At 31.9% G+C, this 27,065-nt stretch overlaps 3 protein-coding genes and 1 long non-coding RNA gene across 6 annotated transcripts in view; 2 read left to right on the top strand and 2 right to left on the bottom strand.

Moving 5' to 3' along the window:
• Positions 1–11,129, bottom strand: part of unc-13-4A (BAI1 associated protein 3) — a 66,936-nt gene extending 55,807 nt beyond the window's left edge. The window contains exons 1-3 of the mRNA XM_089701630.1: positions 10,950–11,129; positions 9,070–9,271; positions 278–470 (exon numbers count right to left, since the gene is read on the bottom strand). Coding sequence (XP_089557756.1) covers positions 278–470; positions 9,070–9,271; positions 10,950–11,103 — 549 coding nt within the window. The 5' untranslated portion in view covers positions 11,104–11,129. The remainder of the gene's footprint in view (positions 1–277; positions 471–9,069; positions 9,272–10,949) is intronic.
• LOC149483991 (uncharacterized) overlaps positions 1–27,065 on the top strand; it is a 418,879-nt gene that overhangs the window by 133,991 nt on the left and 257,823 nt on the right. The gene's annotated exons all lie outside the window — the stretch shown is intronic.
• On the top strand, positions 10,148–10,815 carry LOC149484025 (uncharacterized). The gene has a single exon (XM_089702044.1). The coding sequence runs from the start codon at positions 10,171–10,173 to the stop codon at positions 10,756–10,758; it is 588 nt and encodes a 195-aa protein (XP_089558170.1). The 5' UTR covers positions 10,148–10,170; the 3' UTR covers positions 10,759–10,815.
• Msr-110 (DUF3736 domain-containing protein Msr-110) overlaps positions 24,529–27,065 on the bottom strand; it is a 44,291-nt gene continuing 41,754 nt past the window's right edge. For 2 of the 3 annotated variants that reach the window (XM_089701577.1, XM_089701578.1), the window contains exons 11-12: positions 25,898–26,072; positions 24,529–25,052 (exon numbers count right to left, since the gene is read on the bottom strand). In XM_089701577.1, the coding sequence (XP_089557703.1) occupies positions 24,967–25,052; positions 25,898–26,072 (261 nt within the window). In that variant the 3' untranslated portion in view covers positions 24,529–24,966. The remainder of the gene's footprint in view (positions 25,053–25,897; positions 26,073–27,065) is intronic. The other variant, XM_089701579.1, reaches the window with a different exon arrangement.

Here is a 27,065-nt window from a genome sequence, read left to right as displayed (position 1 = left end):
TCAAGGATTAGGGTATCTCAATATAGGATTCAGGTCGACTCTGATTTCTGAAGGTTAAGGTCACCTACAAAGTTAGGTTTTGTGAAAGGATATTTGTATCTTAGCATTATTATTTTTCTTTAGCATTCAGGTGTACTTATTTGAGCAATGGTAATAAGGATCCATTAGTGAGAAATTGAAATTGTAGATTGAATACTCTTACGTATAGAGTAGGTCCCTACTGTAGCATAATTTAACAGAGAAAACGTACATTGCATGCACAAAGTAAATGGAGTACCTCAGTATAGAGATGCTCATGTTCTTTATGTGACAGTTGAGCAGAAACACTCGGTAGGCCGAGATCTTGCGGAGCTGGTGGTGGACGTTCTGCGCGAGCTTCAGCCAATCGCAGGGCAGCAAGCCGCCTGTTCTCTTGACGCCATGACAAAGCTGTGAAGCTTTCGAAATACGAGCCATCCGTATCTTGAACCCTGTGATTAAAATTTACATAAGAAGTATACCTTAATTAAATTCCTAGTTAAATTTCACTGAATATCGCTAGGCTTAATTCTTTTTTTTATTTTTCGGTTAGGAATAATTACTATTTAGTTTAAATTATACACAGTGCAACGATGCGAAGCGGTTTATGTGGTTTTCTTGTGATGTTATAGTATTTCCTTGTTAGGGTGTAGTTAGAATCTTATTTTAATGGCTTTTATCACCAGAAGCAATTAGTATATAAGGTAATCTAGTTTGTATAAAAAATAACAAATTAACGTACGCTTGAATTTGAATGCTTTGAATTAATTATTTATTTAAGATCGAATCGCTATTGAATACTCTAATGAACACGAAAAAAACGAAGCAAAGAAATAAGGATCATTAAAGCCTCAATAAAAAAAATCTAATTAGTAGATGTTACGTTTTAAAGTATTGTAAGTAAGTATACTTTTGGGCAAAATATGCCTTTTCTGTACATTATAAAAATATTTTCCTTTCATCTTTAATTAATTTGCATATTTATTATGCCATTTAGCCTGAGAAAAAGTATTCTTGTTTATGGAAGATTATTGTTTGAACAAATCAAAGTAATAACATTTCCAGAGCAATAAAATTATTATCACATTTCTCTACAGTTTCATTGTTTTACGAGTTCCCAGAATCTCATCGTAGAAATTAATTGTTTATCGTTATGACATTGTTTCAACAAGTGTATGTTTTATAAGTAGTATCTTTACGTAAAGCAGTTATATATTTTTCAATATTCAACTTATAAGAAATAAGTAAGTAGTAAAAAAGATTGCATAACCAAAAGGTATAATGATAATATTTTAAACTAGCTGAGCACTGCGGTTTTACCCGCAGTGCTCCACTCCTCTTCGTCTAAGCGTGATGATAAATATAGCCTATAGCCTTCCTCGATAAATGGGCTATCTAACTCCGAAAAAATTTTCAAATCGGACCAGTAGTTCCTGAGATTAGCATGTTCAAATAAACAAACAAACAAACAAACTCTTCAGCTTTATAATATTAGTATAGTTTTAATTCTCAGCCAGCAGCCAGCTCTTGCATGCGTAGTAGGTACTTATTTTAAAGTTTTAAATATCATAATATATTTTCCTAGAACCTAGAGTATTTTAGTCTAGAATACATATTATCTATTTTATACTTTATAATCTGTTTGTATTCAAACATTATGAAATGGGAGTAGAAGTTTTTTGTACTGAAACCGAAGTAAATATACCTAGGTCTTTGTCGTGAATAATATTTTAACGTTGAAATTAACGTCAGTCAAATGTAGAGTTCACTGAGTGACGCGTATTTTCACGCAAAATAAGAGACTCGGGAAGGAAAACCGACACTTTATCCCAACTTTACCTTAAAAGCGAAGTTTCGGTATTCAAATTCTAATTACTTAATTATATAATATGGAATACCGTGCAAAATGTCTTTGAATAATAGCCTGCTTTGAATTCTTTACTACAAAGACACTGAAGAGCGGTCATTCCTTTTAAACACTCAATTATCTGTACAAACAATACTAAAGGTCTGTATAAAAGCCTGTACTTCATTTGTTTTGTTTATAAAAATCCTGTAGTATAATAGGTAGACAATATTTTTTATTAAGTTATTAAGTAATACCTAATTGTAACCACCATGAATAGGTAGACTTTTAAAATTATTATACAATATTGTATTTCTTTTAGAATATGTTTACCTAGTTATTAGAAAATAATATAGGTTAATTAAATAAGAGTATAAGTATCATTAAAATATTATGCACAAAGGGTTGCGAAAGAATATGAACTACTTAAACATAGGGAAACTATAACGTTTTTCCGGCAAACATTGTATCTAAAATATTAAGACATCTCTGTTAATAATATTGATTTTTTGCTAGTTTATTCTTGAACATAGTAACTAATAATTTGATAAATTTACTTGACAAAACTCTCCTTTGTTATCATTAGGAAAGGACGAAGATCAGCTGAAGTTATAAATTATTCTTTCTGCAGAAAAGAAAATGTTTATATGTTTTCAGTTTTACGAGCTTTATCGGGTATTTTTATATCATGCCGATGTTAATTTAAACTTATATCTGATAAATGTCAACTCCACAAAATTATTTAATCTTGTAATTTTAGGAAGAGTTAGTTTTTAAAAAGTGTCTGTCCAAACCATGTCCAAACACCTTTGTATAAAACTTCGTCACATTTTTTATAGGCTAAGATCAACTGATATCTTGAGTAAGATATTACAAACTTAATCCGTAAAAAAAAGTTGATTAAAACACATTTGCAATGGAGTAAAATAGAGGATGTGTTGTTTGAAATAGTGAACGAAAGTACATCGAGAGCCTCGCAATAGATTTAATGGAGGATTTTTTAGTTTGTATACAGTGAACGAACACAGCCTCTACTTCAAAATTAAACTAGTTCGTGAGTGCTTTTAAGGGTAAGAGTATAAAACAGATACAAAGGGTTCCTGGACTACTGAGCCGTTAATAAACAAACCTTCCCACAAAACTACTCAGGTTCAGTCACGCGTATAATTAGCGTTCCCCTGCAAAAGTATGATGTATAATATTATAAATTTTAGCTATATCGGTACATCCATGCGTGATATGTAATCAAGATAATGATGATGTTTTTTTCTAAGAAATTTGTTGGGCTGTAACAATAAATAATTAAAATCTTGCCAGTCGATCTTCTTAACAGGCCTAAATTTAATTCGTATAAATTCGTACTACATATACCTACTTTTCTCGATTAAGCTTACACTTATTTAAAAATCGTATCTATATTGTACTGCATGAAAATACAGCTAATTTGTTGGAAATCTTTAAGTATGTGGTCAGACTGACTTAGTATACGGACGAATTAAGATGGATGAAAATTAGGACTAAAAACTGCTCCTTTTGCCATACTTCGAAACGAACAGTGACTTTCTAAAAGTGAGTTAATAAATCAGCTTTTAATGGGTATATTTTTTTACTAGAGTTCCGTAAAATCGAGCTTTTTATTAATACTGTCAAGTAAATTCAGGTGTTCTTAATCACAACAATAAAAATATGGCGTAGAGAAAAAAGTTCTAGATTAACTTTTTTCAAACTGTTTTAATATTTTATCTATCTTCATTATTAATTTAACTAATTTTTATTGCCCCTTTATCGTTTAACAATACATATTAATAATAATATGTAATTAAAAAAATAAAAAACAAGCTTTTTATAGAAAACCGAACTAAAAATTAGAAAATTTTATCAAATTAGTGTATTGTCATCGGTCCTCAATAAATCTACAAAGAACGAAATGGGGCCGTTTAAAGTGGGTCAAAATCGCGCCCAAAGAAGTCGGTTACAAACAAACATACGGTGAAGCTAATATAAAGCGTGTAAAAAGTCCACAGAGAAGGTGAGACCTTTAAAAAATTAAACGCCTTATACGCTAAATGATATTTTCATTATGATAGAAGCATCAATTTTCAAGGAACACTTATCTTTTTACAACGCACTTTGTCGTCCTACGCGAGATTTCATACAAACCTATCAAAGCGAACGTAATGGAGATACCTACATGAGAACTTTATAAATATAGCCGACATTTTACAGATTCCAAACATAAGAGCTCCATTATTATTTTTCTGTGAAATGTTCCACATATTCTCCTTTCATGAAATTCATAGTCCTTTTATATTCGTATTCGTACACATCATTCTCATAGTAAAATATTCTAATAAGGACAGATGTTGGACTAATCCCATTTATTTACGACTGAGAAATTATGTATGCATACGTCCGTTGTCATCAAAATTAAATTATTTTACTCAAAGACAAACATGGACAATTTATACGCTGATTTTGTATGCTTAATTTTATACACTAGGACAATATAAAAGAAACGTGATAATATTACGATTGTATAAATGCTTTTCCCGGGTTCACTCTCGCGTTCTCATGTATGCGTGAGCAACTTATTAAAACTGGTTCAAGAGCTTTAACATTCAAATTGAACATCAGTTACAACACAGATACGATACTGATAATAAAATACTCATTTGTTACCTTGCAATATTAGACTTAAGCACTGAGTGGGTATCTGTGTAGGAAAAAAATATACAAGTATTTCCAATGTATGATATATTTAGAATCCATCTGTAAGATGTAACTGATAAAAGTCCTCAAAGCTTTTTCGCGTATTCTACACGTTTTCCCTGTAAAGACGCCTTTCCATTAGCTGCCAAGAAGTAACAGAATTCGCATAGTCACGCATTTTCCCATGTATAGATAATATTATTGTGAGTGTGGGGAATATAAAAGCATCGGTGTAAGTAGGTCATGGAGCGACCTGTTGAATGTTCTCGACACACGTCCCCGGCACCGACCTCTCCCTGCACGTAATTTTATTAGTATATTAATTGACACGTACTATTCGCCGTATTTTATTGCAAGTGCTAATGGTGAAACAAAAACAAATGAAAAGTTGCACTCCCAACATTAAAATACACCTTCATTACCTATACCTACGCTAATAACTATCTACCTCCATGTATATAAAATATTGTCTATATATTCCCTTATAATAAGCTCAAAGCATTTTAAGGGAATGGCTAAAAAAATGGTAAATGGCTGGGTGAAAATTATGAGATGTCAGGAAACAACTGAGAGCACCTATACCTATTGTTCTTCAAATATCGTTGATGTAATGCAAAAAATAATAATTTTCGTCAGAGTTAAAATATAGGTAAATAATGTAAATTCAAACTAAACAAAAATAAGATTTGTAAAACACTGTATTCAGATGATATAAAGTTTAAGTGGGTCCACAAATTTATTTACAACTAAAAATTTATTTATTAATAGTGTTAGTTAAATTCATTGGATATGTAGAGATTCCGAATGAACACGAAGCATGGGTAAACACAATTATATTTTTATTGAAATATTCATACTGCCTACGTAAATGCCATCAAATCCTTTCTAATACGTCTAGTCCGATAGTTATATTAGAAAATCGAATACATCTGTGAAAATAGTAATTGAATATGCTGCTTAATTGAATATTGGCTACCTCAGTAAATAGATAAACTGTATCAAGAGCGTAGTAATTGAATTTCACGTGAAGGTTAAATATAGACTCGATGCCTTCATAATATCGCTTGTTAGTTGTTTAGAATATTGAAGGATATTTCTCCTTGCTAAGAGCATAATATAATAAACATCAACTCTTTGCAGAACGATAACGAGTCTTAAAATACTCCTGTGAGCTTTTTTTAACTATTTCATATCATCAATCTAATATTATAAAAAAAAACTATTCTTTCCAATTAAATACTATGACTACATAATTGATAATCGGAAAAAAATCATCATTATATTTTAGTCATTATGGATATGTCATATATTCGTATTATCTACTAACTTAGATTCATAGAAAATAGAGTGGACTACGCGATTATAAAGCACTTTATATTATAAATGTCTTCTGCAGCTTTGTCTTCTGCGAATTGATATAAAGTGCCATCAGCTGTCCGTGCTGTTTCAATTATTGCGTCATTCGACAGTTGCAGGATATAATATTAAATTATTTTAAAAGATCGATGACTTGTTTACTTACTTGTTACACGTGACACGTTACACGTGAAGGTTTTGCGAAAAAAATATATTTAAAACTTAACAATAGTAATAATTAATATAAATCATTTAAAAGAACAAGCAAATATTTTAAAACTAAAAGCCCTGCAATTATGACTATGTCCTTATAAATTTGCATAGTAATTACCGTCTCTTTCAGTTATTCAATTTAATAACCATTATCATCAGACATCAAGTATTGATGGATGAGACAAAAAGATAACTTGCTGGAAAAGGTTCTTCGTTTTATTACCTTTTTTATTAACACAAACACTCGAAATTTTTTAAATATATTTTTCCTTCTGCCACACACAGGATAAATAACTGATGATATTTTAATTAAATATCTTATAGTTACATCTCTCATATTATACTTGAAGATGAGAATTGCAATAGTAGGTACCTACTCATACCTAATATAACATTATGGTTAAATAATGTTAAATATATACATATGAATTTCGTAGTTCATAATATATGCATTTTTATTTATTTATTTATTCTTTATTGTACATAATATACCAAACATAAATAAGCTATTCTATAATTACAATTAAGATACAATGAAAACACACGGCACATACGTACTAAAAGGCGGCCTTAAACAATCTCTTCTAGGCAACCCTTGGTAAGGAATGTATGCTAGAAGTTAGAACGCGACTTATGCAGGCGCTAGACATGTGATCAAATACGCAAATACCTATACAAAGTCGCGAAGTGTGGCACTGACATTTGCCTATTTGTTCAAAGTTTGAACACATATTTGAAGTTTGCCGAGTCGAGTCGGTTTTTCTGCGAACATCAAAGTAATCAAACTTCAAAGTTGCTTCAAAGTTTGTGCGCCCTGCCACACTTGTTGCAATGCTTAGTAACGCGCGCGCCGCTGACCGGAGCAGTTGTGTGTGTATATTTTGAGTGTCATAATGGAGTGGAGTAATGATGTAGTTATCGAATTTCTTCAGCTACTTGAAGCGGAACCCTCCATATGGGATCCAAAAAACAAAGACCACAAAAACCGTAACGTTGTAAACGACGCATGGGTCCGAATAAAAAATAATTTATCACTACCGTTTACGGTAGATGAACTAAAAAGAAAGAGAAATAGCTTTCTAACCCAGTATAGGGATAATTTTAAAATTAAAGAGACAACAAAAATCGTCTTCCGATCTATCAGCCATCTTTGCAATAACTGTGCCGTAAAACATTTGAAAACAAGTCTAGCAGGCATATTTGTAATCGTGTTTGCGTCAAAGTTTTCACTTCAAAGTTTGGTCAAATGTTTGCTCAAACTTTGAAGCCAATGTGTAGCACCAGCATTAGACTTATTTATTAAACTTTCAATAATATTCAATATCATTTCAAACATTAAAGTGTTAATAATATTTTTTTCCAAACATAACTACGTACCTATAAATATCCTAAAGGTTGGAAAAAAATATCTTATTTTTTATTACCAAACCGGAAATGAGGCCGATTGTAATTTATTTCTTAAAGCAACTTGATAAAAATTGATGAAATTTAGATGGCTTGGGTACACAAACAGGCAATAGGCACCCGGAGTTTTAATCAAATATCCTATTCGATTGGATGAAGCCCCTGTTGATAAATGAACTCATCTAGCAGTGGGAGACCGCTCTCCATATTACACCAACATTGTTTATCGATACCCATTACCTAAATTAAATATTCAATTTATTATTTATATTGAGGCCAATTGTATTGCTCTCAATTTTATTGCAATAATTAAATTATAATTAATGGTTTCCTGAATATAGTGTATTATGTTTATCAGTGCTTTTACCTTTAAATTATCAAGGCACACATTTACTTTTTATGACAGCATAATAAGTTATCATATTTGCCCTGAATATTAAGACGTATAAAATAAGCATTGTTATTTTTAATTTCTTGTTAAGCATACCTACATATTAACGTTTTTTAATGTACATTTTCCCAGAATCATATGAGGACCAAAAATTAATAAAATCGTAATATTGGTCACAATAAAGCAAATCTAATTTGGTAATATTACCTATACCTATATTACGATTAATTCACTACAATCCTATTAGTAGAGACTGTCAATGTACTAATTTACCATTTCATTAGTTTATCTCCGGCCACAACAAGGTTGTCATTGACATATTGCTATGAAGGCATCATTGATTCCCAATTCCCTTGTGATTTATGATAATAGCACAATGTGGTTCCCGTTCAACAATACTAAATTGACACTTATTGTTACATTATCTCATGTAATTTATGTAACTAATTACTACAGCCTTCCTAAATATCTATTGTTTATTTGATTATTCCGTATTGTGTACCCAATACTTATTACTTTGGATAATTTGTTTCTAGAAAGCCGGTCTAATATATGATAAATTCTTCTTTTATAGTTTATAAAAAAATCCTTACTATTCCATATCAAACATGCGCGTATAATTTAGATAAAAGGGTTTTCCTTCGAGTAATTATTTTTGAGTAGGGTAAACATATGATACTTAATTTGTTTGTGACCTTTATAATGTGATAATTATTGACTTGTCTCAACAATTTTGAATATACATAATTATTTTTTTATGTTTTAATTTATTTACCTGTGAAAAATTGACTGTAAAAATAAGTCCTACTATATACCAGCTATTGTAAAAACAGATGAACAACAAAAACAGATGGTTTTCATGTAACACATGTAATCAGATTAGGTACATCATATTATAAACCTAAAAATTGGTGAGTACTGAGTATGAATAGAATTTTAATTATATTGCGCAGATGATGTTGAATCGGACCTGTAATTTTTAATTAGGTACCAGAAGTAGAATAAACACATAGGCTGTTTTATATCCACGTTTAGCATGCGAGTGAAACCGTGGTCTCCAGCTGGTATTTTAGACAGGATTAACAAAATTGAAGACGCACCATGCTTAAACCACAAGCTTCATATTACTTACCCTGAGTTAACAGTATTATCAACTTCTGGCCATGACAGGCGACGTTTGCAAAATGCCATAGTAGGCTTCTCTGGGGGTAGATTCCTGGGGACACGCAGGGATCCCCCACGGCGGTGGGGTGTGGCTGGTGCCAAACAGTCTAAGGTTCGACGCCTGGCGTTAAGGGCTGATGCACCCTCAGTTGGCAGAACACGGGGAAAGCCTGGTGAACGATATCCTTATTAAAATAAGATATTATATAAGTTGTTTAAGAACTATGAATGATATTCATTTATGCTTAAAAAAATAATGAAATTACAAAAAAAAACAATACTTTCAGATTATTTTTTTTTATTTCAGACGAATTTTTTTTATTTAATTTCAAAATCTGTTTACATAAAATTTTTTGGAAACATAATATTATATTTTTATATACCTACATATTTACTTTGAAAACAATTAAAATCAATATTGAAAGGTAGAGTCAGTTATCTTTGCTCTATATCACGATATGCACACAAAATTGTAATAAGGAACGTGATGTGTTTGTAAAATCGGGTATAGTAAAATCTACGACACTCGGCGTGTTCTTGTCAAAGACACCCTAGAACACTAGATAAATGTTATGTCAAGAAACGCTTTACATCTTCCTTACTCTTCCGCGAAAATAAAATGGTATTTAATTGTGCTTTCTATTGTCCTATAATTGAAGGAAATATATTTTAGAGAAATGATTATTTTATTAATAATAGAGGTATATCATAAGTAATCCCTAAAAACCAAAAATCAAATTTCAAATTCCAAAATTTTCTAGTTACGATTTTTTTATTAACTTAATACCTTACTTAATACATTAAGCATAACTTGTATTAAATCGACGCCTCCACAAAGATAACACGGAAACGAAAATTTTAATCGTTGACAGAATAAGAGCAATTAATCCTTTGTCTTTTGATGAACAGCTTACTCGTCGGCCTTCTAGTGTAAATATCAGCTCCTTTCTACACCGGTTTTCTGGACAAGATCAAACTTATTTTTTTATCAATGCTTACTATAAATACTGATTTCAGATTTGCATCTAGTATCAATTGACAATCGATCGTTGAAGCAACATATACCAACATGTATAAGTTCGTAGCAATTTGTGCCTTCCTCGCCGCCGCGGCTGCATCTCCGGACCTGCTCATCAGATCTCCACCGGCCTACTCTACTGGCGTGACTACTTACAGCACGGCCGGCGGCTACATCAACCAAGCGCCCTTGGTGTACTCCCCTCCCGTGGCGTTCTCCTCCCCTGCAGTGACGTACTCCTCCCCCGTGGCGTACTCCAACTACGGCTACACGCACCTCATCAAGAAGCGCTCTCCCGGCTTCATCAGCGCGCCTGTGGGCTACTCCAGCTTCGGCGCTCCCCTGGCGACCACGTACTCCGCGCTCGCCTACAACACCGCTCCGCTCCCCACCTACAGCTACGGCGCGCCGATCGTGCACTCCGCGCCCGTCTACTCCACCGCTCACTTGATCAAAAAGCGCTCCGCTCCCCTGGTCACCGCGTCCACCTCCTACATCGCCCCGGCCGCCTACTCTCCTCTCGTGTCCACCTACTCTAGCTACCCTGCCTACTCCAGCTACCCCGCCACCGCAGCCTTTGTCTCATCTCCTTTCATCTCGTCCGGACCATTCGCTTACACTCAATTCATTAAAAAATGAACACATTTCATTAACAACGCAACATCATAAACAAAAAGTCATCAGAAATTAATTTTTTGAGACCTTTGTTTTTGTAAAAATAATGTAAATAAAATTTTACACAAAGTTTCGTATTTTTTTTTGTACACTGCTCTATATATAACGCCTGTATGCATGGATAAATTTTGTAAGTTTATGAAAATAAAAGGTACCTCTCATAGTTGCTGCTGAAGATTGTGGTTGTTGCTGAGATTCTTCAGCTGATCTGTGGCGCGACGGAGGCACTCGGCGCGGAGAGAGAGCCAGGCCGGCCACGCTGTCGGCCACACCCGCCACATATTGGCTCAACGACGACAGGAAACTCATTGTGATGCCAATAAACTCATTAGTCACAGCTTAGTTCAAATTAAACACTTTTTTACACAACACTATATGTTAATGGGTCATTATATTAGTCCGAAGTCAACTCCAACTTTCCTGAAAAGAAGGCTATAATGAAATTCATTTATATATTTTTAACAACTCAATTACAATTTGTAAAATGTGGCGTAAAAAGAAACGCCCTAGAGCTAGATATATATTTTAATATCTAAAAGCTTTCCGATGTAAGACTCTCGCCGACATCGCTGTGTGATATAAAAATATACAAGATTACATGTTATCCTTTCCAACTATCAAATAATAGGTATTTGGACATATCTGACCATTATTCAATTACAATAAAGTTAAACTAATTATCTTATATATAAAATTCTCGTGTCACAATGTTAGTCTGCATACTCCTCCGAAACGGGTGGACCGATTCTCATGAAATTTTCTGTGCACATCGGGTAAGTCTGAGAATCGGCCAACATCTATTTTTCATATGTACCACATAATTTATATACCGGTCAAATGTGGCTACTTGACCACATTTTTTTACTTTTTCTTAGCTAACTTATTTATGTTAAACTTTTATTAACATTTTATGATTTGTTCATGTCATGAATGATTTCATCATTCACTTTTACTAGGTATTTCTTTAAAATATATTGAATCTGACATTATTTACAAATAAACGTAATACAGGTCAAGTTGACACTGATGTGGTATCTTGACCTTGCACATCAGTTTTCATAGGTAGATGCTTAACATTCTTGTTTTAGGCTAAGTTGCTATTACATTTTAAGTCTTCGACTTTTTAAATATTGCAGCCCGAAGTTTTCCAATAAACTGTTAGGCTCTGGCTACCTGGTCAAGTTGCCACGGGATTTGTAATGATTTCATACAAAGCATTACATGTCGGATAGGGTTGTCACAAATAAGACACAAATTTTAATGAACTATTTATTTATTAAACTAAATTTAATATATATGTATATGTATATTACTTAATACTTATAGGTATTTATTAATAGGTAAGGAAACATTTATTTTTCATTAGAAATATGCTAAATCGTTGTCATCAAAGAGAGTATAAGTATCTGGATTGTCCGAAATTTGCAGCAAATTTATGCAAAACTCGAAACAGATAAAAAAAAGGAAAAAATGCAGTCACGTTATTTTTTGTGTCAACCCTAGGCGTCGGTCAAGTTGCCACGCAGCGGTCAATGGCAACTTGACCTAACCTGAGGCATCAATGCCCAAGCAAATATTTCGACAGATGAGCCTAAAATTGGATAGTTCCCACTGTAAAATCAATCTCTAGGGTTTATTACACAACATATCAAAACTGTACTCACCTGAGATGTGCAGTTTAAGCTCTACAAACATAATAATACTGATACCGGCAAAAGATCCTTAGTCACAGTCACACTTCGATACGTTATATTGCGAGAACCAACAGCGTTACCGCTTTAAAATTAAAATATGTTGCCAATTAATATTTTAAAAACCTACCAACATCGATACGTTAGGTCAATTTGCTTTCAATTCTACAAAATTTGATATTTTGTTGTTAAACGGAAGGTGTGGTCAAGTTGCCAAGTAAAGGTCAAGTAGCCACATTTGACGGTACAGGTATAGATGTGATGCATGTAATGCGGAAACCACAGAACAATAAAAACAAATAGAAGTGCTTTAATGTCATAATTAGTATGAAAACCAGTGTCGCCAAACCCACACATTTAAACCGATAGTTATACAGTACACTACAAGTAAACTATGCCTTTGATTGGACTGCTTAATTTGAGTAAAAACTGACTTAGGTTATAAATTCAGCATTTCAATATGTACCCTAACGCACCATGTTACGGTTTATTTTAGTATAACATCTCTAGGTATATTAGCTGTTTTGTTTCTCATTGCACAGAAATTCCAAATTCGAAAAACATTCAGCTACTCCACAACAGAGGGCGTTAGTTTTCAATAGATATAACTTTGAACCTCAACACATAGAGATAAGGTTGAAATTTGTGTCACTCAACATTAATGACATTAACTTGATATTTATCTGATGCTATGCCCTGAGGGATGTCAGCCTTGTTATCGATATCGAGATATCGATAATTCACAAATAAATATTTTTTGTGTATTTTTTTTTCTTTCTATTATACGAGTATAGTATAATGTGTCACATTTTGGAGTATGTTTATTACTACTAAGTACGTCTTTTTATATTATTATTATTAAATAAAAAACGGAATAGAATAGTATTAATCTATATTTACAAAATACAAACAGAAAATATGCATTATTTTAAATCTTGGAACTGCCGTAGGTTTGCTATATCGGTGGCCTTTGTTAGACTGCTTAGTGCTGTTCGGCATTCAGTTAACTCGTCACGTTGCATTTATCCATTTCTCTTTTAAATTAGCCTCTTTGGGAAATCTGTAAATAAATTGGACAAATGAAAGCTAAGGAAAAATAAAATAAAATTTAATATTTATAATGTTTGTCTTTTCTAAAGTATCGATACTGTCGATATGCGCCACAAGCATCACTAAAGCGACATTCGTTTGTTTATTGCAATAATATTCCAGAAATTCTTGTTTGCTGTTCAATCTATAATAGTACTAATTTCTTACGGATTAAGGTTCATTTTGACTAGATATTTGTATACAATTTTGACAAATTACAAGCGAAGATATAACATAAAATATTATATGTAAAATAAATAAAAATAAGACTTACCGATGGTATGAAATGCCTCCATTGCTGATATTATTTCGTCTGCTATCATTTTTGCACTCTTATACCGAACAACACGTCCTAATTAATGAATAAATACGGAAAAAAGGTTTGACAGCTGACAACCGACTCGAATATTTTTCTGCGCACAACTGAGAGCAAGTTAGGTGATCTTACCTTACAAGTGACACGTGGGCCACGCCCACATCACACTTCTATCTACTTTACTGTTCTGTGGCGGAAACTTATTAATGGCATTGAGTTCTTTCCGAGATGAAATAAATAGAGAAAAAGAAAGAGAGAAATATACAATAGGTGACATTAATCTTACGTAGAGATTCGCCTTATCAAAAGCTTAAAGCCTTAACTAAGGCAATGTGAACTGAAACTAGCAGTAAATCCGTTTAGTCTCGAAACAGGAACAGGCGAGTGTGTAACTTTAATCTCATGCTAACAATATCGGTATATGGCTGACAGTCTATTCATTTTACCGACCACTGGCGCTATTTGATTAGCTACGCTTTGTTTTCCTATGACCCTTTAAACTAGGTTGGTGCGCAAATAATTTTACGAACAGACCCGTTCAAACCTTCCCTAATTCCCAGAACATAACTATTACTCCTTGCTCGCATACGGCTTTGCGTAAATTACAATGTTAGACATAATCCTAATTCGTTTACATAATATGGTGTGTTAAAGCTCTTAATCATGTTACAGCCTTACCATCGTTTTAATTGATGATTACCATTTAATAAAAAACATTTTGACTTAGCATTCTTGTATCTAATTGACACATGCATGTGTGTGTATGCACGAGTTGAAGTACATAGATGTATAATTTTTAGGGAATCAAATTTACTTTCCGATCATTCCCAGTTATATCATCCGTCACACAATGAAGACAAAATTAATATTCGAGAGGATTAATATAAAAGAGCAAAAATTTGACTCGGCTTTATAAATCGCCACAGTCCCTATCGATCCTACTTGTGCAATATCTCCTCCAAGGTTAGAGGTCAACAAATTTGTTTCTCTCAAATACGACTTAAAAATTATTTTAATTTTATATATTTTCTATTTGGAGCCAATAAATTTAAATATTCCATATTTCCTCTTTAAAATGATTACTTACTTTATTCTACTGAGCGTATGTTGGTATAGATAATATCTATCACTGTGAGCATTTTTTTTTCTTATAATTTTATAAATACCTCTACAATCAAATGTTTTCTTTGTTTTCAATAAATATAACATTAAAAAAAAACAAAGTTTTTGCTAACTTTCATGTTGAGGCAACTAAGGAGCTTATAAGCACTTTCCGAGTATCATAACAAGTACTCCAAACTGTGGAACAAAAAGAAAGTACATGCTCCAAATAATATGCTTGTTAAGTTTCTTTAGCAAAATATCAAGTTTATAAAATATAAAAGATTTATAAAAACTTACTTTGAAACATTTAAATGAATGAATGGGAAAATGAATGTTATTTCAAGTACTTTATGATTGTACATCTTCGAATGAGGGAATTTTTTTATCGGTTTTTGGAATAGTATATTAACATTTCATGCACAACTTTTTTAACAAAACGTGAATGAAATTTCATATTCAACTTTTTTAAGCTTAATCTTGGTTACTGGGTGTAAAAAAAAGATATTGTCACTCGAGTGGCAAGTTAAGCAAAATATGCCTGTTTCATTAAGATTCCAAAATGGTAACAGTCACTGAATTTTCAGCATTTAAATTCCTTACAGGATGTTAAGAGATTTTATTCTAAATTAGAAAAAAATGTATATTTTCCATAATTTCCGGAAATTTACTTAATAAATTAGGTAACTGTGTGATTATTAAGAGAAATAACAATTTCTAAATACTGTTTTATTACTTAAATTAAATTTTACGATATGTAGGTACCTTAATTAGGTATGTCTTTTAGTAATTGTTATGTGGGAGCCTATCTTACATTTGGTTTAATATAAAAGAAAGACTTGCATTAAAAATAGGAGGTCACTAAAGAAATTGGATAATGTTAGAATTAATTCGTTCAAATTAGTAACTGGATCGTTGGAAGCGATAAATCAAAATAGTTTTATTATGCACGTACTGAAGCAGAAGCAAATGAAGTCGTTTAACAAACATTTTAGCATAATGACTAAAAGGTTAAGTCACGACGTATCCAAAAGTTCCAACCAAGCCTAAATCAATAAGCGACGTCAAAAAGTGTCTGTGAACTACGCCCTACAGTATTGTGTTGCGAAAGTAAACATTCCCGCGGATTCATTAAGACTTATCACCTCATATACGAGTCTATATAAAAACAATACCGCTAGATTTATATGACAAAATATTGTAGCTCGTAGTTGGTTAATAGCATTTTAATGAAACCTTTTCACATGGGTCGTTGACGTTGTTTATATTTTCCTGTGGAGTTTCAGACTTAGTTCGCAAACGTTTCTTCTTGTTTATTTACTAAATAGAGTCAAGTCAAACGCTGGTCACATGTTTTGGGCTCATAATTTGAAGAGGCCATACTCACTTAACATTAAATTAAAATGTATTTCATAATGTAATGCTATTTGTGATGCATGTTTAGGATTTATAAGAAATAAATATAATTAAAACCAAAAATGAAATGTGGTACTTCTCAGATCAATAGATACAATCAATACAGATCGATTTATAGATAGACCTATAAGGAACCTATTAATGCGTGATTTGATCGATGAAGAAATAAAATTGACAAGTCGTTATAATAAGTCGTTTATTATTTTATCTAACGAACTATAAAATGTTACTTTCGTGGTCTCTCTATCTATTAAAAAATACACAATAAAACATTCTGTAGTGAAAATTCTATCCTAAATCTTTTGGTAATAAATACAATTTTCTACTTTTATTATTTTTCGTCCTATGTAAAGAAGTAATTGCGTATAAAGAAGAAATTCTCTTTGATACAACGCTTTATCGCGAGTCTACAACGTTCAATGAGCCTATTTTGTCTCAGACATAAGCTACAAAGTCTTAGATATCTATAATGCTTTTCATATTTTTTGTACAACGTAAAGACATAATATGTATATAATCATAGAAAAATAAGTAGGGACTCTTTAATTGTATCCTTAAGCACCTTAATAAATTCTGAAATTTATTTATCTTTCTTTGTCAAGATAAAAAACACAGTAAATACAGTGGTATAAACCAGTTAGCAAAAAAAATATACTTTTGTCTTTTACCTCTCTTCATGCTCAAAGAGCTTGTGACTTGTCTATGTAAATAACGTACCGTCTATACAGATTGTAATAAAAAATATTAATGAAGTGGATAATCATTCTTAAGCTTGTCTTTTTTTTGTATCTTATACCCGCGTCATTCATTTTACTTTAAATATTTAAAGAATACACTCATTTTTCCGAAATATAATTAGAAGCTGGCTGAGCTGTGGTATTATTTCAATAAGAAAACATATATATAATATTTTTTATTGTAAAGGATCGCATCAAGCATGCTGGCTAATCAAGTATGCACCCGTAGATCATCAAAATACCTGAATTTCCTTAGAAATCCGAGAATTTGTTTTTTTTATGAGTTACATGTTGCAATCGCCATTATTTGTTGAATAATAACATAAACGCAAAGCATCATCGATATTTGATCATTTGGTTTTTTAATGCTTTTAAAAAACCAAATGATCAAATATCGATGTGTTAAAATATTAACATTTCCATCAAAATCTTTATATATTTTTTGGTAAGGTAATGACTTAATGAGATAGAGAGAAATATGAGACATGAAAAATTTCCCAATTGTACATAATCATATTCTTAGATAATGATTGATTTCAATCGCATTACACGGAAAAGTGATCCGATAAAAACGTTTTATTTGTACACTAAACAGTTAAACATATCTGAAATTTACGCTGAAAAGTGCTATTTTATAAAAAAGTAAAGTTTATCGGTATCTTTTTTTACTTACAATATCTAAATAATACGAGTTTATTTAATATCAATTAAATAAACTCGTATTATTTAATTGATAAAGGTTTTTACCTTAATAAAGTAATGTGATATAAAAACAGAAAACAGTTTCCCTTGATTGGAAAAAGCTTAAAAAGTATTAAAAGTTCTCGTTCTTGGTTCTTATTAGGGATGTAACGATACCGATACCGATATATCGGTATCGCCGATAATAAAACAACGGATACCGATATCAAACAATTCAAAAAACTGCGCCCAATGAACGATGCGGGAGGCCGCCCGCGCGTGCGCACTTTGTTTTCTGAAAAAACTCTACCAATAGTAAACTTTTATTAGGTACTGATTGTATTACTTAAAGTTTAACTGACTTTGTAAAATAATAATACTAAAATAAATGGTTTTGTTGTTTTTTGATTTAGCATTTTTATTTAAAAGAATACGATTAACAGTTGAGTCTCTGTTAAATGTTGGTAACTTTTTATGCATAATTCACTATTTATTTTTCTACCAAGCCATCGATATCGGTATCGGTATCGGTATCGCCGATACATTACTACAAATATCGGTATCGGTATCGTATCGGCAAAATCATGTATCGTTACATCCCTAGTTCTTATCATAAAAAAAATCAAATGAATAAGTACCTACTTACTTTCTATCATAAAGTATCAAGCTCTCGGCAAAAAGTACGTTTACCTTATGGACTATTAACTTTAAAATTGAACCATTTAAATAACCGCTAATTATTTTTTACCTAATGGGCAAAGTTTATTACTAAATTTTAAGAGCATACTAGCGTTCCGCCCGCGGCGGCCGCGGCGGCTTCACCCGAATAGTCAAAGCCCATAGATGTAATTTGAATTCCTATTGAGGAATGAGTCAATTTATCCAGGTAAAAAGTATTCATGACAAGATCTATCCTCTCTACTATTTCAAGACAAAAATATCCTATCTGACAATCTCTCCTTTACGTCGTGATTGAAAGGAAACAAACAAATAAACACACTTTGACATTTATATGATATTAATAAGGTTGATATTGTAAATTAAGGATGATTTTGAGAAATATATTAGATAAATGCAATATTTATAACATGTAAGTAATATATTGCAATGGATAACGATGCCTACACTTACGATAAAAGCCTAATGTAATAATATAACACGTCTAACAGCAACGGTTATTATAAAGTTCGATAAGCAAATATTTTTCCACCATAAATAACTTGCCAAATTTGTAAATTCATACATTTAATCATTTTTATTACGTGTAATAAAACGCATTCACGCTTCAACGTTTTAAATTGAATAATTTAAGTTATCTCTTTAATTACATCTCTGATTTAACAGATATGAATTAAAGCGATTTTTGCTTTTACAATCCAATTAAGCAAAATATTGCTTTTAATTATTATCTAGCGTTTATCGTATTACAGTAGAATATAAACAAATACGAATCTGATTGACAGCGCCAAATTATTCTCTTTGGTGATAATAATGTAAACAAGGAAGCTCTACACCAACTCAAGTTCTATGTAATGGGTACTACGTAATAGACCTTTCCCCCGTTGAACGCTCTTAAATATAATCTTGCTATATTTTATAAATCTAGTTTATAATTGATATCAAAAACTAATTTTCTTATCTGTTATTTTTTCTGTCTCTACTTACAAATCGTATAAAAATATCCTAACACATACCTACTCTAAAAATAATCAAAACTCTTTCACTTCACGGATTCCTTAAAGAATATTCGAGAATAATTTCCTTACATATTCCTTAAAACAGGATACAAAAACATTTGAATACTGTAACCTAGTACATCTATATTAAAGAATATATTAAGTAGATTATAAACTTACCTCGCCTCGAGCGCAAGGCGCCTAGCCCGGGCTTTTGCGCACCGAAGGTATCAAGTTTTAATCAAAATTTACATCTCCATAAGCAAAAAATACGTTATCAATGGAGAGCAGTAGTGTTATGAAATGAATGAAACACTCGAGCGCGTCGGATGCCGTAGCGAGACGTTCAGCGCTAGGGCGGATTGGGCGGCGACTGCCTTCCCCGCAGGCTGCGTGCTCGCTCGAGCCTCGCCCGGATACGCTTCCTGTTGATTGTGTATGCGACAGGTGATCCCAAAAGCTTTCAATCACGGAACACTGTTTATCATAACTAGACAAACTGCAATTTAATTGCCATGTTTGTTAGACTTTGCTATTTACGGTATGTTAATGAACCAATTTGATTATCTAATATCAAACTGGTTTATTATTTAGTGTTTAATAAAAAATTTCACCAAGTAGAGTTCTAAAAAAGCTTTTAAATATTATCAGTTAAAGTAAGAGACCACAATAAGTTTCGTTATAAGTATAGTTGAAACATATTTTGTTATCGAACTCTTTACTTCACTGTTCAAGGAATGACGTTAAATTATTACTGTATCGGTTGCATTACAAGTGAAAATCGATTGTATCGACACTGGAAGACCATTGAAAGTAAAAAGGCTTAAAGTATGTGCAGCCATTGTTATAATTATTTAAAAACAACTCGCACAATGTCTGCCTATAAATTAGTTTAATTAATATATGAATCATTAAAGATGCCTGCAATTTGCCAACAATTATTATATGCAGTCCGTTGTACAGTAGGACATAATATGAAGTGCCTATTATAATAAAGACCTAATGGCACAATTAACTATTAAAAATCATTTCAATTTCCATGTTTCCTAATAAATATCTGCATCAATAAAGCATGCTGCAAGAGGTTATATTATATCAATAACTCGCAGTTATAATATTGGTATAACTATTAGTTATTAATATTCCGTCCAAGGTGTGACTTGAAGTAGCGCATTGGCTCCCAGTTCTGCACGCCTGGATTTAGTGGGAGCCAACGACTCCTGTAACTTAATTACTTTTGGTGAAACTTTCTAACAGTAATTTATTCTTAAACGAGTGGCCATTCTAACAGTGATTAGTAAGTTTTGTATGCTACACCGGCCCATAATAAACGAGTAGGGTTCCGATAAATTTTGCTTTAAGTAGGGAATCTTTGGGGAAATGTAATTAAAAGTTTGCTTTATTTTTTACATTAATATGGATCTTTTTAAATATCTAGTTAAGAAATGTTAGGTTTAATTATGAATAGTATATGTATTTGGTTTAAAAAAAGATACGAGATAACATTTCAAATATATGTACCTATTATTAATAGTTAAATTCATACTTAACAATAGATAGGTACATATAGGTTTAAGTATACAATTAAAAAAAAAAATAATACCCTAACCTAACAGTTAAATAATATTTTAAACTAAACTTCTGATATCTACATTTCGTAATTGTCGCTTTTAAATAAGTTCAATATTTCTAAACTAAACTAATTACATAGGTAAGTTAGCTTTCTGTATTTTAAGTAATTGAATATCTTATTCAGATAATTCCGCGTAGTATTACATTCAATAAATAAATAAGAGTTATCATTTATCAATTATAACTAAGAATCAATTGCATACTAATTCGTCTGTGTAATCGAATATCTTAGTAAGGGCGGGTCTACAACCGAAGCTATCTATTTTAGGAGCTCTGTCATGTTACTTGTCATATCGACGTAAAAGAGGCGTCGCCATGAACAATAAACGTTCACTTGTTATACAAAGCTCGTTAGTCTTTATTACAACGGAGCCATAAAATCCAATATTGAATATTATCATATTTTATCACACTCGTCAAGTGATAACGGGAATCGTAAACAAGCTGTGATCATTGAACCATTTTACTTGTTGCTGTCATAGATGATAATAATCCGTGCCTTTGTATTATGATATTTATACCAAACTACCGATATATCCTTACTCAAGTGCTATTGTATTTTTTCCTGTTTAGTAATGTAGGTAATTATTATTAGTATAAGGGTAAGTACATACATTCCCTTTGTATTGTAACGTCTTTGTGACATATTAATATATGTTAAATGAAATCGGTATTGGAAGAAAGCTTTTGATAGCAAAAGCTTGGTTTTGCTATTAAAAGCTTGTTTTGCTATTAAAAGTAGTTTTTTATAGAGTCGATATCTTAAACTAGGAATACGAAATAAGTGCACGCCTTGACTTAGGTACAATGGGTTGTGTGAGAGAATTTAAACTTCAGATTGATAAAGCTGAATTACACGATGAATTTGAAGGGGTGAATGGGAATATCTCAAACAAAAAATCTTATTTCTTAAATTAATTTAAAATCAGAACTAATTCTATATAGAAGGCGAGTGCAATTCTCGTGATTTACTGTAGGTAATGAAAATTTATTTATCATTTCAATAGCTGTTAAATTAAATATACAGAAATAAATATAATTTTTCATAAAATGAAATCAAATTTCTCGCCTAGATATTGATCACGATCACAACATTTATAATATCGATCTTATACCCAAAAGCCTCAACTTATAATGACTTCAAACACGAGGGGGCTTATAGAAAGTCAACGCAGAGGCTTGAAGTGGAAAAGGGGAGATAATTGTTACTTAGGTACAATAAGCTCTACAGACAGCCGTTTTATATTGGTTTGATCGAATCATATTCCATTAATTCAACTGAATTCATCGTTAATGTTTTATCACAATATCATTTTAATGGCTATCGGATATATAGGCAGAATGTATTTATCAACAATCCAGATACTTACGCGAAAAATTCCCGCCTCGTGATCGAATCTTTTGTATTCTTTAAAAAATCTTATTTATAAAGCATTTGAATGGTATAGAACTAAATATGAAACCCATACAATATATTGCATTACACTTTTCTAAACTTTAGTTTAGGTACTTATTCATGCATTTGATTTCATATGAGATTTTCGGTAAGTACTTAATTCCATTGTTAATTTTTTAATATCAAATGGATGATCATGAATGGTATGTAAAAAAGAAACTCTTTTGTGTTGAAATAAGTTTGAATCCCAGGGCATTTCACTTTGCGATAATTCGGACAAAGAATACTCCCAATGGAAATTCTCTCAAACAAACATTATGCGAAATCAAATGCAAGATCCCCGTTTCTATGGCTACACATTTGAATGTGCGAACCTCAGTGCGATATGTGTAAAAATAAACAGCTAGCGTAAACATAAGTGTGTCTGTGTGTCCAACCAAACCAATCAGTCGTTGCAATAGAAGCTTTCTTCTAAACTTTTTTTTTATAAAGTGGGAAAATCTTGCCCAAAAAGTAAAAACCCACCCCCCCCCCCCCCGGCCACTTTTATTGCTAATATTACAAAGATGAAGAGTTCGTTTGTTTGAACGCGCTAATCTCAGGAACTACTGATCCGATTTGAAAAATTCTTTCGGCGTTAGATAGCCTATTTATCGAGGAAGGCTATATAGGATATATTATATCATTACGCTAAGACCAAAAGGAGTGGAGCCACACGGGTGAAACCGCGAAGCGCAGCTAGTATGTGATATGACCTGACGGCATTCTATCACTACAGCTCCACTGTCCTGTTGTTACATAAAGTAATTACCTGTCACAGACGAGTCACCTGGACCATGACAAACTGAGCTTGACCCATATTTTAAATTTATTGATCGTGCGGCCAACGAACAATATGCATTCGCTAAATTAACGTTTACCTTCTGTTATATTGATAGAATTATTATAAGGTTAATGCTGTCCTCTAAATATTAAAAGAACCATAATAAACCCTTAAAACAGATTACATGATAAGGAAGGAATGAATATACCGATCATAAATATATGTAGAAAGATTATTTTTGGACAAGGGTTCCTTGATCCGAGTTTAATAAAAGAAGATCCTATGAAATACATAACATATACAGTATATATAGTTTTATAATTTACAGTACCAGTATTTACAGTACTCGATTTTATCGACATAGATCATCAGATTTTAAATAAATCAAACTAAAAAATACTAAATATAACTTATTAGATTAAGTATCTAATAAGCTAACTAAACTTTACGTTAATAATATAGAGTTTTAATTATACATTGTTTTTATTTTTGTAAAAAAATCTTCCTTCCCTGAAAATTCATAAAATTAGATGCATAAATAACCCTTAAACTTTCCTTAAATATATTAACTTGGTAATACAAATTTCCGAAATTTTAATTATCTTTGAGGAACTAAAAGCAACTTTGTACGTAAAATTTGTTTAAGCAGTATCAGTTACACAAGTATTGGCTTATTTTCTAAATGACAGGTTAACTTGTAAAAAAGTTAGTCAGATCCATTAGGTAGTGCTTTTACGAATAATTTATATGCTATAATTTTGTACTAAGTAGTATCAGATAAGATTAGAAAAAGCCATTAGTTTGACCATAATAACATTTTATTATGTTTGTTTATGAACTGATATCTTTTCATTTGTTGGCTTGATTGAATGTTGTAATTATCATAACGGTATATTGATTCTAGGAATCATACCAGCTATAACAATTCTACTTATAAGTTGTTCAGTGAACTTTAAAAATATTTTTAGACGTAACTAGGACAAATTAAAACTGTTTTATTTCCCTTTGAGTTATATTAAATAATGTATCTATATACCTATAGCCACAGTAATTATCTACCAGTAATTTTTATTTATTTAGTACCTAGTTTTAGTTCGTTAATATTATAAAAGTTATAACCTAACAAAATATACACGCTTAAGAAATAAGATAAAAGGGTGAGAAATAAAACACAGATTCGGATAAAAAAAGGTTTATGGAAAATGATTAAAACACAGCACAGTGTTAAAACTAATAAAAATTTAATTTAGGATCACAAAAGTAGGTAATTAATTGTAACATGGTTACGACAACGAAATACCTATACCGGCGAATTGAAAATATTTTACAATTTAAACGCCCAGTTATTACAATAACAAGTAATTCTATATTTATATTTAAAAACGATTTATAGTTATCACTACATCTATAAATATTCGATTCTAAAATACTGAATGAGAATGGTCGATAGAGATTATTAACAGCCAATTCTTAAAAATTAAACACCACCGGTCGTTTGTGTGTCAACATCTTTATTTACAAACTGTTACCGAAACCATTTAAAACTATAACAAAATTGTAATTTAGCGATGATGGACGGAATGTCTGACGACGGTCGCGGTGCATGCGCGTGGGTTAGGCGCAGCTGCAGGCGCATCGCTTCACGCGCTTCTCTTGGTTCAAGAGCGCGTCCACGCTGCGAACCGAACGCGGTTGCATGTCTGAAACAAGTTTATTTCTCATTTATTTTCAAATTCAAATCATATTTTGTATACCAATACATTTTTACATACATATTGGCAACCGTATTTAGGTACATAATATTGCAATACAATAGGTCATATACATCATATATTTTAAACATAGTAGTGTGTACATTCAAAATCGTGTCGTGCTACTTAAATGAATAAGATGCTATCCAAAGTCCTCATAAATTCCTTAATTTTACAACATCATTACTTAGTTATGTTAAAAATATAATAAACTTTGGAAGATTATCAGATACAAGTGTTATGATTATCAACGATATATCTACTTTATCACATAATTTAATTAATTATTTATTAATCTGATTAGTTATTATCGTACACAATTGCAATAAGAATCGCTGTACTTTTTTTTCTAGTCCGTGTTGCACTTTGCCGTTTTTCATTTGAAATTGGTATTTTTCCTTTGTTATTAAAATGAATTGCTATGGTAAGTCAAAAGATTCTCAGACTAATTCCATACCAGAGACAAACTAACCATAATCATAAGCATCCTTGCATAAATCGAAAATTTAAAATTAGAGAGTGCGTAGAGCACGCTGGCCACAAGTGTATTGCGAATAATAAAAACTTATTTTTTAAGTGATTCAAAATCCCAAAAAACACAAAAACCAAGAAAGAACATATAATTTATCAGTTGTGCCTGAGGTTTACAGTAATGTGCGTATACAAATCCTAATGTAAAATCCTAACATCAATATTTACAGGTACCTATAATTTCCGTTTAAACTGTCGAAATTAATAGACATACCTAAAGTCTAATTAAAAAGATGATGACAATGTGACAAATGAATACTCACAATGTGGCCTGCCGTCCATGTCCTGCGGCAGCAACAGCGTACGCGGGGCACGCGGCGCCTGTGCGTGCGCGTCCTGCGCGTACGAGTCCTCGTGTTCCTCACCGCGCTGCTCCTCCGCCTCCGCCTCCGCGGCCGCCGCCAAAGTGTTCATTATCGTCTTCACCTGGAATAGACGCTGTTTTACCATGTTTACTGTTATGACTTAATAGTTAATGTAACACGGGTTTTATTGTGAGAGCATCTTTTTTGTGGCAGAAACTTTTAAACAATAATAAATAAAAAAACGAAGAGTTTTAATGACTTAACAACTAAACCCAGTCTTTAAATTAATTAATAGTAGTTTATAAATAAATAAATAAATAAATAAATCATTTATTTGCACCATTAGATATGTCTTACAAAAATTTAATGACCCAGGCTCCTAATATAGTTGTAAACTGTTTTTCAGGAGCCTGTGTTCACACTAATTTATATTACACTGTTACAATGGCGTATGTACACGAATTAATTCAGCTTTAGACATAATTTATTATAATATTATTTGTTTCATTTCAACATTTGTTCATTATACATTATTATTAATTACCTATTTAATAATTATGCATGCATTAAAAAAAATAAAAAATAAAAATAGTTTATAATCCACTCGGTTAACCCTAGTGTGTGGACGTAAAACATGATAATTATGGTGTGTAGGTGTGAGAGTGTTGTATGAGAGTGTAGTGTTGGAGTGTAGTGTGTGAATGACTTTATTAGAGAAAAGAACTGTCCTAGTTAATAGAGTAAACGTTCAGTATTTAAATAATCAAAAGTAGAGAGCCAGTTTTTAACTTTAGATTTTATTTGGTAATTTGTACACCTAGTTACATTCTGGTAATTATTAAGGGCATTGTACATTTTAGGAGCCAAATGTTTATACTGTCTGTTAGCAAATTTACTCTTAGCCATCGGTACAGGGACGACTATTCTCCTGTTGAATTTCTTGATGCTGTTAAATGAGCATTGTCGATGGAAACGTCTAATACATTTATAAATAAACAATTTCCTAGCACTAAGTACCATAGTCCTCTCATACAAGAGGGCGGTTGGGTAGCGAAACGATTCTTTGATGGCTACTTTCAGCAAGGCCCTCTGAGCTCGTTCAATTTCTATGAAATGGCTTTTTGCA

This window comes from Colias philodice, chromosome 12 (genome assembly GCF_061535455.1).
Source record: "Colias philodice isolate Cphi_HAF_F1 chromosome 12, ilColPhil1 Martin Lab GWU primary, whole genome shotgun sequence".
In the NCBI taxonomy this organism is placed as follows: domain Eukaryota; kingdom Metazoa; phylum Arthropoda; class Insecta; order Lepidoptera; family Pieridae; genus Colias; species Colias philodice.
Note: the sequence above shows the minus strand (reverse complement) of the source record. Positions and strands in the feature narration are given on the sequence as shown.

Excerpts from the sequence above, each read along its gene's own strand:
- LOC149484025 (XM_089702044.1), top strand. The coding sequence starts at position 10,171 with ATGTATAAGTTCGTAGCAATTTGTGCCTTCCTCGCCGCCGCGGCTGCA.